The 15297-nt window shown below is 39.3% G+C and overlaps 1 protein-coding gene across 4 annotated transcripts in view; it reads left to right on the forward strand.

Moving 5' to 3' along the window:
* FAR2 (fatty acyl-CoA reductase 2) overlaps positions 1–15297 on the forward strand; it is a 196819-nt gene that overhangs the window by 124709 nt on the left and 56813 nt on the right. Inside the window, exons 2-3 of one of the 4 annotated variants that reach the window (XM_017875602.1) lie at positions 6685–6777; positions 8054–8280. In XM_017875602.1, coding sequence (XP_017731091.1) covers positions 8092–8280 — 189 coding nt within the window. In that variant the 5' untranslated portion in view covers positions 6685–6777; positions 8054–8091. Of the gene's footprint in view, positions 1–6684; positions 6778–8053; positions 8281–11317; positions 11397–11416; positions 11441–15297 lie in introns of those variants that run through there. The other 3 variants (XM_017875601.1, XM_017875603.1, XM_017875605.1) reach the window with 3 other exon arrangements.

Genomic DNA, 15297 nt, shown 5'->3' on the forward strand with positions numbered 1-15297 from the left:
CAACATGCAATGGAGTTCCAACACATCTTGTAGCAGACTTTTCAGTGAAAACTTTACAGACCAGGAAAGAGTGGCATGACATATTTACAGTGCTGAAGAAAAAAATATTTTACCCTAGAATAGAATATCTGGCAAAAATATTCTTCAAGCATGAAGGAGAATTAAAGACCTTCCCAAACAAAAGCTGAGGGATTTCATCAACGCCAGACCTGTCCTGTAAAAATGCTAAAGGCAGTTCTTCAATCTGAGAGAAAAGGATGTTAAGGAGCAAGAAAAAATCATCTGAAGGTACTGAAAGCTCACTGGTAATAATAAGTACATAAACACAGAATATTATAACACTGTAACTGTGGTGAGTAAACTACACTTAAGCAGAAAGACTAAATGATGAACCAATCACAAATAACAACTCCAACAATTTTTCAAGACATAGCCAGTACAATAATACACAAAAAGAAAAAGTTAAAAAGTGGGGAGATGGGCAGGGTGCGGTGGCTCAAGCCTGTAATCCCAGCACTTTGGGAGGCCAAGACGGGCAGATCACGAGATCAGGAGATCGAGACCATCCTGGCTAACACGGTGAAACCCCGTCTCTACTAAAAAATACAAAAAAATAGCTGGGCGAGGTGGCGGGCGCCTGTAGTCCCAGCTACTCGGGAGGCTGAGGCAGGAGAATGGCATAAACCAGGAGGCGGAGCTTGCAGTGAGCTGAGATCCCGGCCACTGCACCCTAGCCTGGGTGACAGAGTGAGACTCCGTCTCAAAAAAAAAAAAAAAAAAAATGTGGGGAGATGAAGTTAAAGTGTAGAGTTTTATTAGTTTTCTTTTGTGTGTGTGTTTTTTTTGTTTATGCAATCAGTGTTAAGTTGTCATGGGTTATAAGACAGCATTTGCAAGCCTCACATTAACCTCAAATTGAAAAACATACCATGTATACTTTAAAAATAAAAAGCAAGAAATTAAGACTTGGCTTGGTGGCTCATGCCTGTAATCCCAGCACTTTGGGAGACCCAGGCGGGCAGATCACCTGAGATCAGGAGTTTGAGACCAGTCTGACCAACATGGATAAACCCCATTTCTACTAAAAATACAAAATTAGTCGGACGTGGTGGCACATGCCTATAATCCCAGCTACTCAGGAGGCTGAGGCAAGAGAATCACTTGAACCCCAGAAGCAAAGGTTGTGCTGAGCCAAGATCGCACCACTGCACTCCAGCCTGGGCAACAAGAGCGAAACTCCATCTCCAATAAATACATAAATAAATAAAGCAAAAAATTAAATCATGTCACCAGAGAAAACCACCTTCACTAAAAGGAAGACAGGAAGGAAAGAAGGAAGAGAAGACCACAAAACAACCAGAAACTAAATAACAAAATGGCAGGAGGAAGTCGTTACTTATCAATAATAACATTGAATGTAAATGGACTATGCTTGCTAATCAAAAGTTATGGAGTGACTGATTGGATGAAAACATAAGACCTCATGATATGTTGCCTACAATAAACACACTTCACCTATAAAGATACACATACACTGAAAATAAAGAGATGGAAAAAGATATTCCATGCTAATGAAAACCAAAAAAGAACACTAATAGCTATATTTATATCAGACAAAATAGATTTCAAGACAAAAACTATAAGAAGGGACAAAGAATGTCATTATATAATGATAAAGATATCAAACCAGCAACAGAATATAATGATTGTAAATATATATGCACCCAACACTGGAGCCCCCAGATATATAAAGCAAATGTTATTAGAACTAAAGAGAGATATAGACCTCAATACAATAACAGCAGAGGCTTCAACACCCCACCTTCAGCACTGGACAGACCTCTCAGACAGAAACTCAATAAAGAAACATTGGACTTAATCTGCACTATAGATCAAATGGACCTAATAGATATTTACAGAACACTTCATCCAACAGCTACAGAATACACATTCTTCTCCTCAGAACATGGATCATTCTCAAGGATAGACCATATATCAGGTCACAAAACAAGTCTTAAAACATTAAAAAAAAATGGAAATAATATCAAGCATCTTCTCTGGCCAAAATGGAGTAAAACCAGAAATCAACAACAAGACCAATTTTGAAAACTATACAAACACATAGAAATTAAACAATATGCTCCTGAATGACCAGTGGGTCAATGAAGAAATTGAAAATTTACATGAAACAAATGACAATGGAAACACAGCATACCAAAACCTATGGGTTACAGTGAAAGCTGGACTGAGATAAGTTTATTCTTGGTAGGTTGTACATGTTTAGGAATGTACAACCTACCAAGATTAAACCATGAACAAATTCAAAACCTGCATAGACCGATAACAAGTAATGAGACTGAAGCCTTAATAAAAACTCTTGCAGCTCATTACCTGATGGCTTCACTGCTGAATTTTACCAGACATCTAAATAAGAACAAATACTAATCCTACTCAAAGTATTCCAGAAAACAGAGGAGGGAGGAATACTTCCAAACTAATTTTATAATACCAGGATTACACTGATACCAAAACCAGATAAAGACACATCAAAGGAAAAAAAGGAAAGAAAGAAAACTATAGGCCAATATCCCTGATGAACATTGAGGCAAAAATCCCCAAGAAAATACTAGCAAACTGAATTCAAGAACACATTAAAAAGATCATTCACCATGATCACATGGAATTTATCCAAGAGAGGCAAGGATGGTTCAACATGTGCAAATTAGTCAATATGATACATCATACCAACAGAATGAAGGACAAAACCATATGATCATTTCAATTAATGCTGAAAAAAACATTTGACAAAATTCAACATCCCTTTGTGATAAAAACACTCAAAAAACCAGGTATAGAAGGAACATACCTCAACACAATAAAGGCTGTATATGACAGCTAGTATCATACTGAATGGGGAAAACTAAAAGCCTTTCCTCTAAGATCTGGAATACAACAAGGATGACCACTGTCACCAATGTTATTCAACATAGTGAAAGTCCTAACTAGAGTAATCAGACAAGAGAAATAAGCCAGGTGCAGTGGTTCATGCCTGTAATCCCAGCACTTTGGGAGGTCAAGGTGGGAGCATTGCTTGAGCTCAACAGTTTGAGACCACTGTGCAGTGTGGGCAACATAGTGGGATCCTGTCTCAAAAAATTAAAAAAAAAAAAAATGGAGAGAAAGGAGAGGGAGAAGGAGAAAGGGAGAAAAGGCATCTAAATTGGAGAGAAGAAGTTAAATCAGCCTTGTTTGCAAATTATATGATCTTATATCTTGAAAAGCTAAACACTCCACCAATAAACTGTTAGAACTGATAAACAAATTCAGTAAAGTTGCAGAATACAAAATCAACATACAAAAATCAGTAGCATTTCTATATGCCCACAGTGAACACTCTGAAAAAGAAGGTAATCCCATTTACAATACCTACAAATAAAAAATTAAATACCTACAAATTAACTGATGAAATAAAGATATCTACAATAAAACCTACAAAACATTGATGGAAGAAATTGACAAGGACACACAGAAAAATGGAAAGATATTCCATGTTTATGTGTTGGAAGAATCAATAGTGTTAAAATGTCTATACTACACAAAGCAATCTACAGATTCAATGCCATCCTTATCAAAATACCAATGACATTTCTCACAGAAATAGAAAAAGTAATCTTAAAACTTATATGGAACCACAAAAGACCCAGAACAGCCAAAGCTATCCTGGGCAAAAAGAATAAAACTGGAAGAATCACACTGCCTGACCTCAAATTATACTACAGAGCTATGGTAAGCAACACAACGTGCTACTGGCATAAAAACAGACACATAGACCAATGGAACAGAACAGATAATCTAGAAACAAATCCACACACCTAGAGTAAATTCATTTTTGACAAAGGTGCTGAGAACATACACTGGGGAAAGGACAGTCCCTTCAATAAATGGTGCTGGGAAAACTGGATATCTATATGCAGAAGAATGAAACTAGACCCCTATCTCTTGCCATTTGCAAAAATCAAAACAAATTGGATTAAAGATTTAAATATAAGACCTCTAACTATGAAACTGCTGCAAGAAAACCTCAGGAAAATCTCCAGTACATTGGTCTGGGCAAAGATTTCTTGAGTAATACCCACAAACGTAGGCAACAAAAGCAAAAAATGGACAAATGGGATTACAAGTTTAAATGCTTCTGTACAGCAAAGGAAACAAACAACAAGGTAAAGCAGCAACCCACAGAATGAGAGAAAATATTTGTAAACTTTCCATCTAACGGGATTAAGAACCAGAATATATAAGGAACTCAAACAAGTCTACAGAACAAAATCTAATAATCCTACTTAAAAATGGGTAAAAATCAGAATAGACATTTCCCAAAAGAAGACATACAAATGGACAACAGGTATATGAAAAGGTGTGCAACATCACTGACCATCAGAGAAATGCGAATCAAAACTACAGTAGATATCATCTCACTCCAGTTAAAATGGCTTTTATCCAAAGACAGACAATAACAAATGCTGATGAGGATGTGGAGAAAAATGAAGCATCATATACTGTTGGTAGGAATGTACATTAGTATAATCACTATGGAGAACAGATTGGAGGTTCCTCAAAAAACAACAAATGTACCATATGATCCAGCAATCCCAGTGGTAGGTATATACCCCAACAAAAGGAAATCAGTATATCAAAGAGATATCTGCACTCCCATATTTATTGCAGTGTTATTCACAATAGCCAAGATTTGGAAACAATCCAAGTGTCCATCCATAGATGAATGGATAAAGAAAATGTGGTAAATATACACAACGGAGTACTATTCAGCCATGAAAAGAATGAGATCCTGTCATTTGCAACAACATGGATGGAGGACATTATGTTAAGTGAAGTAAATCAGGCGCAGAAAAACAAACTTGACATGTTCTCACTTATTTGTAGGAAATAAAAATTAAAACAATTGAACTCATGGACAAAGAGAATAGAAGGATGGTTATCAGTGCCTGAGAGGAATAGTGTTGAAGAGAGTGGGTAATGGGAACAAAAATACAGTTAAGCAGAATGAATAGGACCTAGTATTTGATATCAAAACAGGGTGACTAAGTCAACAATAATTTATTGCAAATTTAAAAATAACCAAAATAATATAATTGGGTTGTTTTAACAAAAAGAAAGGATAAATGCTTGAGGTGATGTGTACCCCCCTTACTCTGATGTGATTATTATACATTGCATGCCTGCATCAAAATATCTCATGTGCCTTATAAATATATATACCTACTATGTACCTAAATGTAGGCTCATTAGATATATCTTACTTTAAACAGAAATCTCTAAAATTTTAGATCATACATTGCAAAACTGTGTCTGGGGTCAAAATATCCTAACAGTATATTTCCATTTGTAGAAAATATGACTTTACTAGAGTATATGATAAGAGAAGCATGTGATATCTTCAGAACAAATGAAGTTGGGAAGTCACCCTCTCCAAACTCAATTTTCCTTCTATTTTTGTGCCAACCACATTTATTTATGCCTAATAGCCTATTAAAGAAGTAGGGTATCTCAACATTTTTAAAGAAATAGGCAAAGTTTATCATGAAGTATGGTTATATTTGGTGAAAATACTTGGCTGTTATGATTGAGTTTTAAATTGACTCCTTTTATTTGCAAAAGAAAATGGGTATACACAATGTACGAGACAGGACATTTAAAATAAATGCCAAAAAGAAAAGCTAGAAACCATTAAGAAGAAAAAATATAAAATCAGTGACTATGCTAATAGCCAATATTTGAGTCTACGCTATAGGCAACATATATTGCTAAGGGTTTTGCATGTATTCACTCATTCCATCCTTACCACAGCACTATTAAGTGGATACTTTCGTTACCCATATTTTCCTGATGAGTGACTGAAGAGAGGTTAGTAATTTCCTGAGGTCACACAGCTAATGAGCGGTAGAACTGGGATTTTACTTCAGACAGTCTTGCTTAGAATTGAATGCTAATCTTGGGTGCTATTCTGCTCTCCTAACTCGGGGACACTATTCTGAGCTTCAAAGCAGGCAAGGCAAGAATATTCAATACTGTTTCCAAGTGCTAAATTCTTGAGAAAGTCCCTGGGTGAATTGTAATATACTCATGTAACATTATGTAATATGACAAAAACAAGATCCAAAAGTGTTATTCATAATGTTTCTCTCATCCACCCTCAACAAAGGGAGCTCAAATAGTAACTCAGTGAACACAGCTAATGTGATTTGAAGTCCAGATTTCCTAAAATGAATAGCATTGATGATTGGGTGTAATTTCTGTCATTGATCCCTGTTTTAGTTACTTCATAGCATGTGCAGCAGTCTGTGATGGTCTTGTTTATATGTTTATTTGACTTTGCATTGCTGGCCTCCCCTGCTAGAGTGACAGTACGGACCAGTCTGCTTTGTTCATCTGCATGTCTTTAGAACTTAGCATAGAGTCTGGAATGGTAGGTACTCAAAAATTTTTTTTTAGTAAATAATCCCCCAAAGGCAAAGAATTCCATCTAAGAATATGGCCTCAAAGATCTTCAAAATATAAATTATGACTAAGAAGAGTCATTGTTGCTTAAGGACTAGCAGAGCATTCTGGACTAGAGTTGAAGAGCAGGGTATTGACTCTTTTTGTTGTTTTTTTCTTCTTTATAAGCCCTGATGTCAGGGCCTGTCCCTGGAGCTGTTCTGCAGGATCCACCCAAACCCTGTCCAAAGAGGCAGTTGAGGCCTTCCCACAGCTGACAAAGTGAGTGGACAGAAAGAAAGATCTTCCCCACACCTCCAGCACTGTTTAGTTTAAAACTCTCTCCTGCTGTCTCCAATCAATTATCTCCAACCTGAACTGAAAGACAAAACACTTCATGTTGCATTTCTGCAGCAAGAGTTGCATATGGCTTCCCGCTACCAGATTCGTTTTTTCTCAGCACTTCTGCAAATGCAGGACTTATGTGGACATCGCAACCCATGCTATTTCAGGGCACACCAGGGCCAGTGGGCTGTCGCTTCCCTTTTCAGCCTCCTCCACCTTTGCTTTTCAGTGTCTCCACCCCATGAGCAGCGTATGAGGGGGAAAAAGGTGGCACTCGACCTAGACCCATTTTCAACTCAAGGAAGAGATTAATAAAACTATATTATTTGTTCCAATATTTTCTCTAAATAAATCTGAAACTCAAACCCTAATTACATCATAATTTTATTTTATTTTATTTTTTTATTTTTTGAGATGGAGTCTCGCTCTGTCACTCAGGCTGGAGTGTAGTGGCCGGATCTCAGCGCACTGCAAACTCCACCTCCCAGGTTTACGCCATTCTCCTGCCTCAGCCTCGCAAGTAGCTGGGACTACAGGCACCCGCCACCTCGCCCTGCTAGTTTTTTTGTATTTTTTAGTACAGACGGGGTTTCACTGTGTTAGCCAGGATGGTCTCACATCATAATTTTTAAAAACCTGATAGCTGTTCTAAGCTTTGGTTTCACAAGCTGCAGGGCCAGTCCTAACCTTCTCATTTATGTCATGTAACACTGCATCCTTTTATTTCCCTATGCACGCTGGGCCACACGGCTGCACCTTTGCCCTTGCTCTTTCCTTGGCCTGAGACACCCTGACCCCAGCCCTTCTTTGCCTTCCAAGTTTCCGCTCAGATGTCACCACCCACAGATACTTTGAAATTTCCAGATGCTGCTATGTACCCCTTTCATGTCTCCCTTTGTTTTAGCACTTACTATATTGTATTTAACAGTCTCTTTATTGTCTGCCTCCTCCATTAGCCTGCAAGCAATTCCTTGAAAGCAGGAACCATGTCTTTCTCATTTCTTGCTCACAATTCCTGGCATAAAGTCTAGCATGTAGAGAGAACTCAATAAATATTGATTGGAATGAGTCGTATTGCCTAAAAGCCATAATGCTCTCACTGTCTGATCTATTCTGCATTCAAAACTCCTGGAAGCAACAGAAACATTTTAAGTGACTTGGAATACTAGAACTTCTAAAAATGTAATCTTTTGTTATTTCTCTTCCTTTTCAGGAACCTCTTTCAGGATCTATAAAAGAAAGGGAGGAATCATGTCCATGATCGCAGCTTTCTATGGCGGCAAGTCCATTCTCATCACGGGGGCCACAGGCTTCCTGGGCAAAGTGCTGATGGAGAAGCTGTTTCGCACCAGCCCGGACCTGAAAGTCATTTATATTCTTGTGAGGCCCAAGGCTGGCCAGACACTCCAGCAGAGGGTTTTCCAGATCCTAAACAGTAAGGTATGCCTTATGGGAAAGCGTGTGTGATGGGCAATGCCTTAGGGCAAGATGATTCACTACAATGTTCTCTCATAGCCCCGTATTGCAAGTGGGGACCAGGCTACCTGCACAGGTAGAGGAAAGCAGACAAAACAAGACAGCAACCAGCTGCTGGTGGAAATCGGTGTTTTCCCAAAAGAGGGAAAAGAGTGCTTAGTTTCAGTCCAGGGCAGGTGAGATCGCCTATGTTCTGGAAACTACTAAGTATCAAAATACTCAAACTCCCTGAGTGGATGCTTCAGGCTTAGTATCTGCTGCAAGTTCATCTGAACTCTTCACTAATTTTCTTTTAAATTTAAGATTGTTTTTCCTCCCCCAATTTTTTGGATATTCTTCTATGTTCTATTCTATTGCTTAGGGAGCAGATGTGACTACTAAATACCCATGCAGTAATACTTTCCGTTGTCTAAACTCTACAAGGTTTAGCTGTTATATATTTTATTTATGGAAACTTTTGATATTTCTATTATCCCATAAGTTCTTCTAAGGTAAAAACATTGGAAATAAAATATTATATCTGTGAATGAGCATTTGGATATCAAACCCTCTCTCCTCTCAAAAAAAAAAAAAGACATTATGCATATTCTCTCGTTTTAATTTATAAATCTCAAGGCAGTGTAACCTTGGGTCTCAAACATATCTGGGTTCAAATTCTTGCTTATGAATTTGTTGTCATATTACCTCTTAACCTTCAGATTTTAGATTTTCAAACTTTCTGATGTTTTAAATAAAAACAACTACCTTCATAGGGACTAAATGAGAAAATTTACATATGTTGTTCATAAGGCACTTTGGAATATAGGGGGTGACATAAGACTGGCAAAAAGAAAATTCAAAGTTTCTTTTTTTACAGTCTCCTTTCCAGTGTGTAGGAATGCTAACATCTATGATGCACATGTATCTGATAGCACAGCACATTGTAGACTGTCCAGAAACAGATGATCAAATGTATCTGCTTTCAACAGAATACGATTTTGGTACAAACCATCATCAAGCAAATTGGAAAAGCCTCACATCTCATGACTTGACTCAGCAGTTGGACAAAATAATCCTAACAGCTAACATTTACTGGATACTTAGTACATGGCACCTACTATCCTAAGGTCTTTTCACACCTTACTTCATGTATCTTTGCGATAACCCTGTGAAGTAAGAACCATTACTATTCTCATTTTATAGATGGGGAAACGAGGCCTGAAGCGTTAACTTACCAAAGGTCTTCTACCTAGTAGAGGAAAAATCGGATTTCCAACCCTACAGCCTGACTCTAAGGCCAGCACACTTGCTTCTGCCCCACACTGCCTTTGGAATAACTAATGGTTCTTAAAAGGCTGATATGACATAGAACCAAAACCTAGAATAAATTCCCAGATCCCTCTTCAGACAGCTTTTCTCAGTTATCTACCCCTAATGGGCTTTGTTTTCTTTGGGTTGATCTTCTCATGGAGTATCTTAATGGTGTTCTCAGTGTTTCCCGAATTTGCATGTTGGCCTGTCTTGCTAGGTTGGGGAGGTTCTCCTGGATAATATCCTAAAGTGTGTTTTCCAGCTTGCTTCCATTCTCCCCGTCTCCTTCTGGTACTCCAATCAATTGTAGGTTCGGTCATCTTATGAAGTCCCATATTTCTTGGAGGCTTTGTTCATTCCTTTTCATTCTTTTTTCTCCATTCTTGTCAGCATGTCTTATTTCAGTAAGGTGGTCTTCAAACTCTGACATCCTTTCTTCCACTCAGTTGATTCAGCTGCTGATAGCTGTGTATGCCTGACGACATTGTCGTGTTGTGTTTTTCAGCACCATCTGGTCCTTCATGTTCCTCTCTAAACTGGTTATTCTAATTAGCAATTTCTCTAACCTTTTATCAAGATTCTTAGCTTCTTTGCATTGAGTTAGAACATGCTCCTTTAGCTCATCATAGTTTTTTATTACTCATCTTCTGAAGCCTACTTCTGTCAATTCGTCCATCTGATCCTCCGTCCAGTTTTGCACCCTTGATGGAGAGATGTTGCGATCATGTGGAGGGGAAGAAGCACTCTGGCCTTTTGGGTTTTCAGCATTTTTTCCATTGATTCTTTCTCATCTTTGTGAGTTTGTCTAGTTTCAGTCTCTGTGGCTGCTGACCCTTGGATGGGGTTTCTGTGGGGGCCTTTTTGTTGTTGTTGTTGACACTATTGTCACTTTCAGCTTGTTTTTCTTTCAATAGTCAGGTACCTCTTCCGCAGGGCTGCTGCAGTTTGCTGGGGGTTTGCTTCAGACCTTATTCATCTGATTTGCTGCTGTGCCTGGAGATGTCACTCAAAGAGTCTGGAGAGCAGCAAAGATGGGTGCCTGCTCCTTCTCCTGGGACCTCTGACCTCAAGGGGCACCAGCCTGATGCCAGTAGGATTGCTCCTGTAGAGGGTATCTGACAACCGCTGTTGGAAGGTCTCACCCTGTTGTGGCAACGGGAGCAGGACCCTTTAATGAACCACTTTGTCCCTTGGTGGAGATGGTGTGTTTCACTGCAGGGGAACCCACTTGTCTGAGTTGCCCTGATTCCTCAGAACTACCAGGAGGAGAGACTAAGTCTGCTGGTCCACAGAGACTGCAGCCACCCCTCCTGCTAGGGGCTCAGGCCCAGGGAGATCAGAATTCTGTTCCTAAGCCTCTGGCTAGAGTTATTGGAGATCCTGCGGGGAAGCCCTTCCCCCACCACTGAGGAAGGATGGGTGGGGGTTAGGCCTGAAGAGGCACTCTGGCCACAGACTGCCACAGTGTGTGTGTGGCTGCCACTGTGTGTAGGGCTGTGGGGACAAGTCTTGGGACCAAGCCATCCAGCCTCCCTGGCACCAGCAGGGGAAAAGCACAGCCTGGAGCTATAGAAATGGGTGCCGCCCTTCCCCCGCCCAGGGAGCTTAGCCTGTTAGGCAGTTGCCAGTCCCAGTGCTGGCTGCTGACCCTCCCCGAAGGAGCTCAAATGGCTTAGACAGCAGGAGGTGGCAGCCAGTGCTGGTCGCCCCTCCGCCCCCAGGAGTTCAGTAGGCTTCAGCAGATTTTAGCTGAGAGTCTGTAAGAATCTGCACTTTCTCCAGTTGGGACGGTAGGCCCTGATGGCGTGGGTTCCCCAGTGGGCTCTTCCAACCCGTAAGTTGCATGGAAAAAGCAGTTTCCCCGGCTGGGCAGCATGCTCCCTCACCACCTCCCTTGGCTAAGGGGAGGGGATCCCCCTTCCTCGTGTGGCTCTCAGGTGGGCCACCGCACCATACTGCTCTTCCTTCTCTCTATGAGTCACGCTAGCCTTCTAGTCAATTTTGATGAGAGAACCTGGATACCTCGGTTCCTGGCGAAGGATTCACATGCTTATTATGTTTGTTTTTCCATGGGAGCCTCCAATCACCGTTGCTTCTAGTAGGCCATCTTGGCCCCACCTCTGGACTTTTCATCACATAGCAGACATTTCATGTTAGCCTGGTACCTTTGTTGCCAACTATGGGCTTCTAGATAAATATTGTGGCAGAGAGTTTTGTGGTCAACCCAATCTTTACCTACCGCTTCTTTCAATGCAGTGTTTTTTTATAACATAGCAACATTGATTTTGTTCTGGAAATCGTGATTATACTCTAGGTAACTTATCTGTGAAAATGCCTTGCAAATCTCAGCACCTGTTTTCACTATTGGGCTATTTATTGTCAGCTGTTGACTTTTATGAACAGTGGTTCTCAAAGTATGGTCCCAATATCAGCAGCATTCATTTTCACCTGAGAACTATCTGTTGTGATCAGATGGTACTTAACGGCCTGGGCTTCAGAGGCAGACAGACGTGGGTGTGAATCTGCATACGACCAACTATGAGTTGTGTGATAGTGGACTAGATACATACTTTGCTGAGCCTTGGTTTCTTTATGTTTAAAATGCTGTAATAATACCTTGCTTACCCAGGGAGTCTCTGCGTCTTTCTCTCTCTCTCTTGCCCTCAAGGCTTTCTGGATTTAAGGTATGGCTTTCACCACTATTTCCTGGAACCTCACTTTTTACTAAGTTTACTAAGTAGGGCTGTATACTAAGTTATGCCAAAAAAAAAAAAAAAAAAAAAAAAAAAAACTGTTTTTTTTCCCCATAAATTTTTCCCTCAAAGAGTTGTGGGAGGAAGGGAATCTGATGTGTATAATATAGTTGAAAAATACATCTGAGGTAGATCACAAAACATGTCGACATGGCCATTCTGTGGGTAACAAGAACAGATTCTATCACTTGATTCTTAAAACATAAGCCATTAGCAATGCAAATATCTACTTTCTTGTCACTATATGGAATCTGATAACTGTAAAGAGATTTTCCATGGAAAAAATTATCTGCTTGATTTTATTGCTGCATATCCCAAAACTGAAAAGTTTTTGCTACACAAATTGTATATGTTTCAGAATATAAGAATGCTCTTGCTGATTGGCTGTGGATAAAGCTCTGTGCAAATAAGGAATTACGCAAGAAGTAGTTACTGGCTATCTATGAGATTCAAGATATTATCGCTTGTATTCCTTGAAATTGAAAATTCAAAATAAAGACAGATAAAATTATATTCTTTAAGTTATGGGGATAAGCTATTTTTGAAAGGTGAAAGAAACCTCTAGATTATATATATATGTATGTGTATATATACACACACACATACATACATATATGTGTATGCATATATATGTGTATATATGTATGTGTGTATATACATATAGACACACACATACAGACACACGTGTATGTGTGTATATATGTATATGTGTGTATATGTGTGTGTATATATATATGTGTGTGTGTATATATATTACTTTCAATTAAAAAAATTGTTAGAGTCAAAATAGTACCATCTCTAGATGTTTTTATTTAGCTTGGTATCTAAAATCATTTAGGTGATCCATTCCCATGTTTGGAAAATTTTTTAAATTTGTTGTCTACATCTGTGCTATTCAGTATAGTAGCCACTAGCCATATATGGCTATTTAAATTTAAATCCATTATAATTAAATGAAATTTAAAATTCAGTTCTTCAGTCATACTAGCTACACTTCAAGTGCTCAATAGCCACATGTGGTTAGTGGCTTATTTTTACTGGAGAGGGCAGGTATAGAACATTTCCATTATCACAGAAAGTTTTACCAGACAGTATTGATGTAGATGGTTAAGTATCTTATAGAGAAAGACTATATTGTGATTCATATTTCCATGTTGCCCATCATTTTTATTAATCCTAAAGACACTTACTGGAGTGCCTATTATGTGTTAAGTGCATGAGAATGGCAAAGAATGTAAAGACAAAAGTGATGTAGCCACATGAAGTGCTGGAGACAGACATTTGGAACATGATTGCAACCCAACATGAGTTCTCAAAGGAGAGGAGAGCAAAGGGTAATGAAAGCAGAAAGAATCATGCTTGCAAATGCATGAATGGTGTGGTGTGTTTGGGAAACTCTGGGTAATTTATTAGACCCTAAACAAGTAAAAAAAAGAAAGGACTAGAAAGGTATGCTGAGGCCAGATTTTGAAAGACTTCATATAATTGCATCAGTCAAGTTACATTCCATTGAAAGAAAACCCAATTGAAACTGGTTTAAAACGCAAAGGTGATGTATTGATTATACAATGGAAAAAATCCAGCACTAGAGTGGTGAGCACTTGTGATTTAACTAGAGCTCTGGCTGCCTTGGTCTTTGAGTCTCTCAACTCTGCCAGTTTGTTCTGGTTTTATCCTCATGATCAGTAAGATGTTTGCTGTAGCTTCAAGCTTCACACACATATATGGCAATCTTCAGATGAAGAGAGGCTGGCCCTCTCCAAGATTTTCTCCCCAATTTCAAGATTGATGAAAAGTGTTTTCTAAAAACCCTCAGCAAATTTCCCTCCCATCTTATCAGTCTAGTTGAGGTTACATGTCCATTTCTGACCAGCCCCTATGGCCTGAAGTATGCCATGTACTGATTTGTTCAGAAACCTCAGAACTAAGCCAATCACTGTCTAGAGGGTAAGAGTGCATGGAGATCAATAAGCTTTTCCCTGGAGCTGCGGTGAGATTATCTGTTCCTGAGGCAAGGTGGCTACTGGAGAAGGGCGAATACCTGCTTGATAATTCAGACACTCATGGGTATTAGGATCTTAGCATCCTGAGTGGAGCATGGTTTCTGGAGTCAGACAGACCTGAGCTGGTGTCCTCTCTCCACCACTGGGTGATGTGACTTTACATAACAAGCCTCAGTGTCCAAATGGAGATGATAATGATCATTATCTTTTACTGTTGTGAGATGTAAATGAGTTAACATAGGAAAGGCATTTAGAATACTGCCTGAACCACCATAAACACTCAGCAAATATTAGCTTTAAATTCGTACTCAAATATGGGAGGGAGTTGGAGCTTTATCTTTTAGAGCCTGACACTCCCAGTGAAGGTCTTTGTTATCTTGACAGCTATATGATTTCCTACTACTTAAATAATAATAATAAAAATACTCAATTGATGCTGATGACAACAGAAAAGATAAATGTGAATTAGTTGAGTAGTTGGGACAGAAATCACATGGCCCGCAAAGCTGGGAATATTATCTTCCCTTTACAGAAGTTTGCCAACTCCTTAGAGGACCAGAAAAATGTCTTCAAATATAAAACACCTAATCATGTTAAGGCTGGGCATGGTGGCTCACTTCTATAATCCTAGCACTTTGGGAGGCCGAGGTGGGCAGATCATCTGAGGTCAGGAGTTCGAGACCAGCCTGGCCAATATGGTGAAACCCCATCTCTACTCAAAAAACAAAAATTAGCTGGGCATGGTAGCAGTCTCCTGTAATCCCAGCGACTCAGGAGGCTGAGGCAGGAGAATGACTTGAACCCAGGAGGCAGAGGCTACAGTGAGCTGAGATTGCACCACTGCACTCCAGCCTCGGCATCACAGTGAAACTCTGTCTCAAAAAAAAAAAAAAAAAAAAAAAAAAAAAAAAAAAACTTTTTTTAAAAAAAATTTT

Source organism: Rhinopithecus bieti, unplaced genomic scaffold (genome assembly GCF_001698545.2).
Source record: "Rhinopithecus bieti isolate Rb0 unplaced genomic scaffold, ASM169854v2 scaffold_7884, whole genome shotgun sequence".
Taxonomy (NCBI): Eukaryota; Metazoa; Chordata; class Mammalia; order Primates; family Cercopithecidae; genus Rhinopithecus; species Rhinopithecus bieti.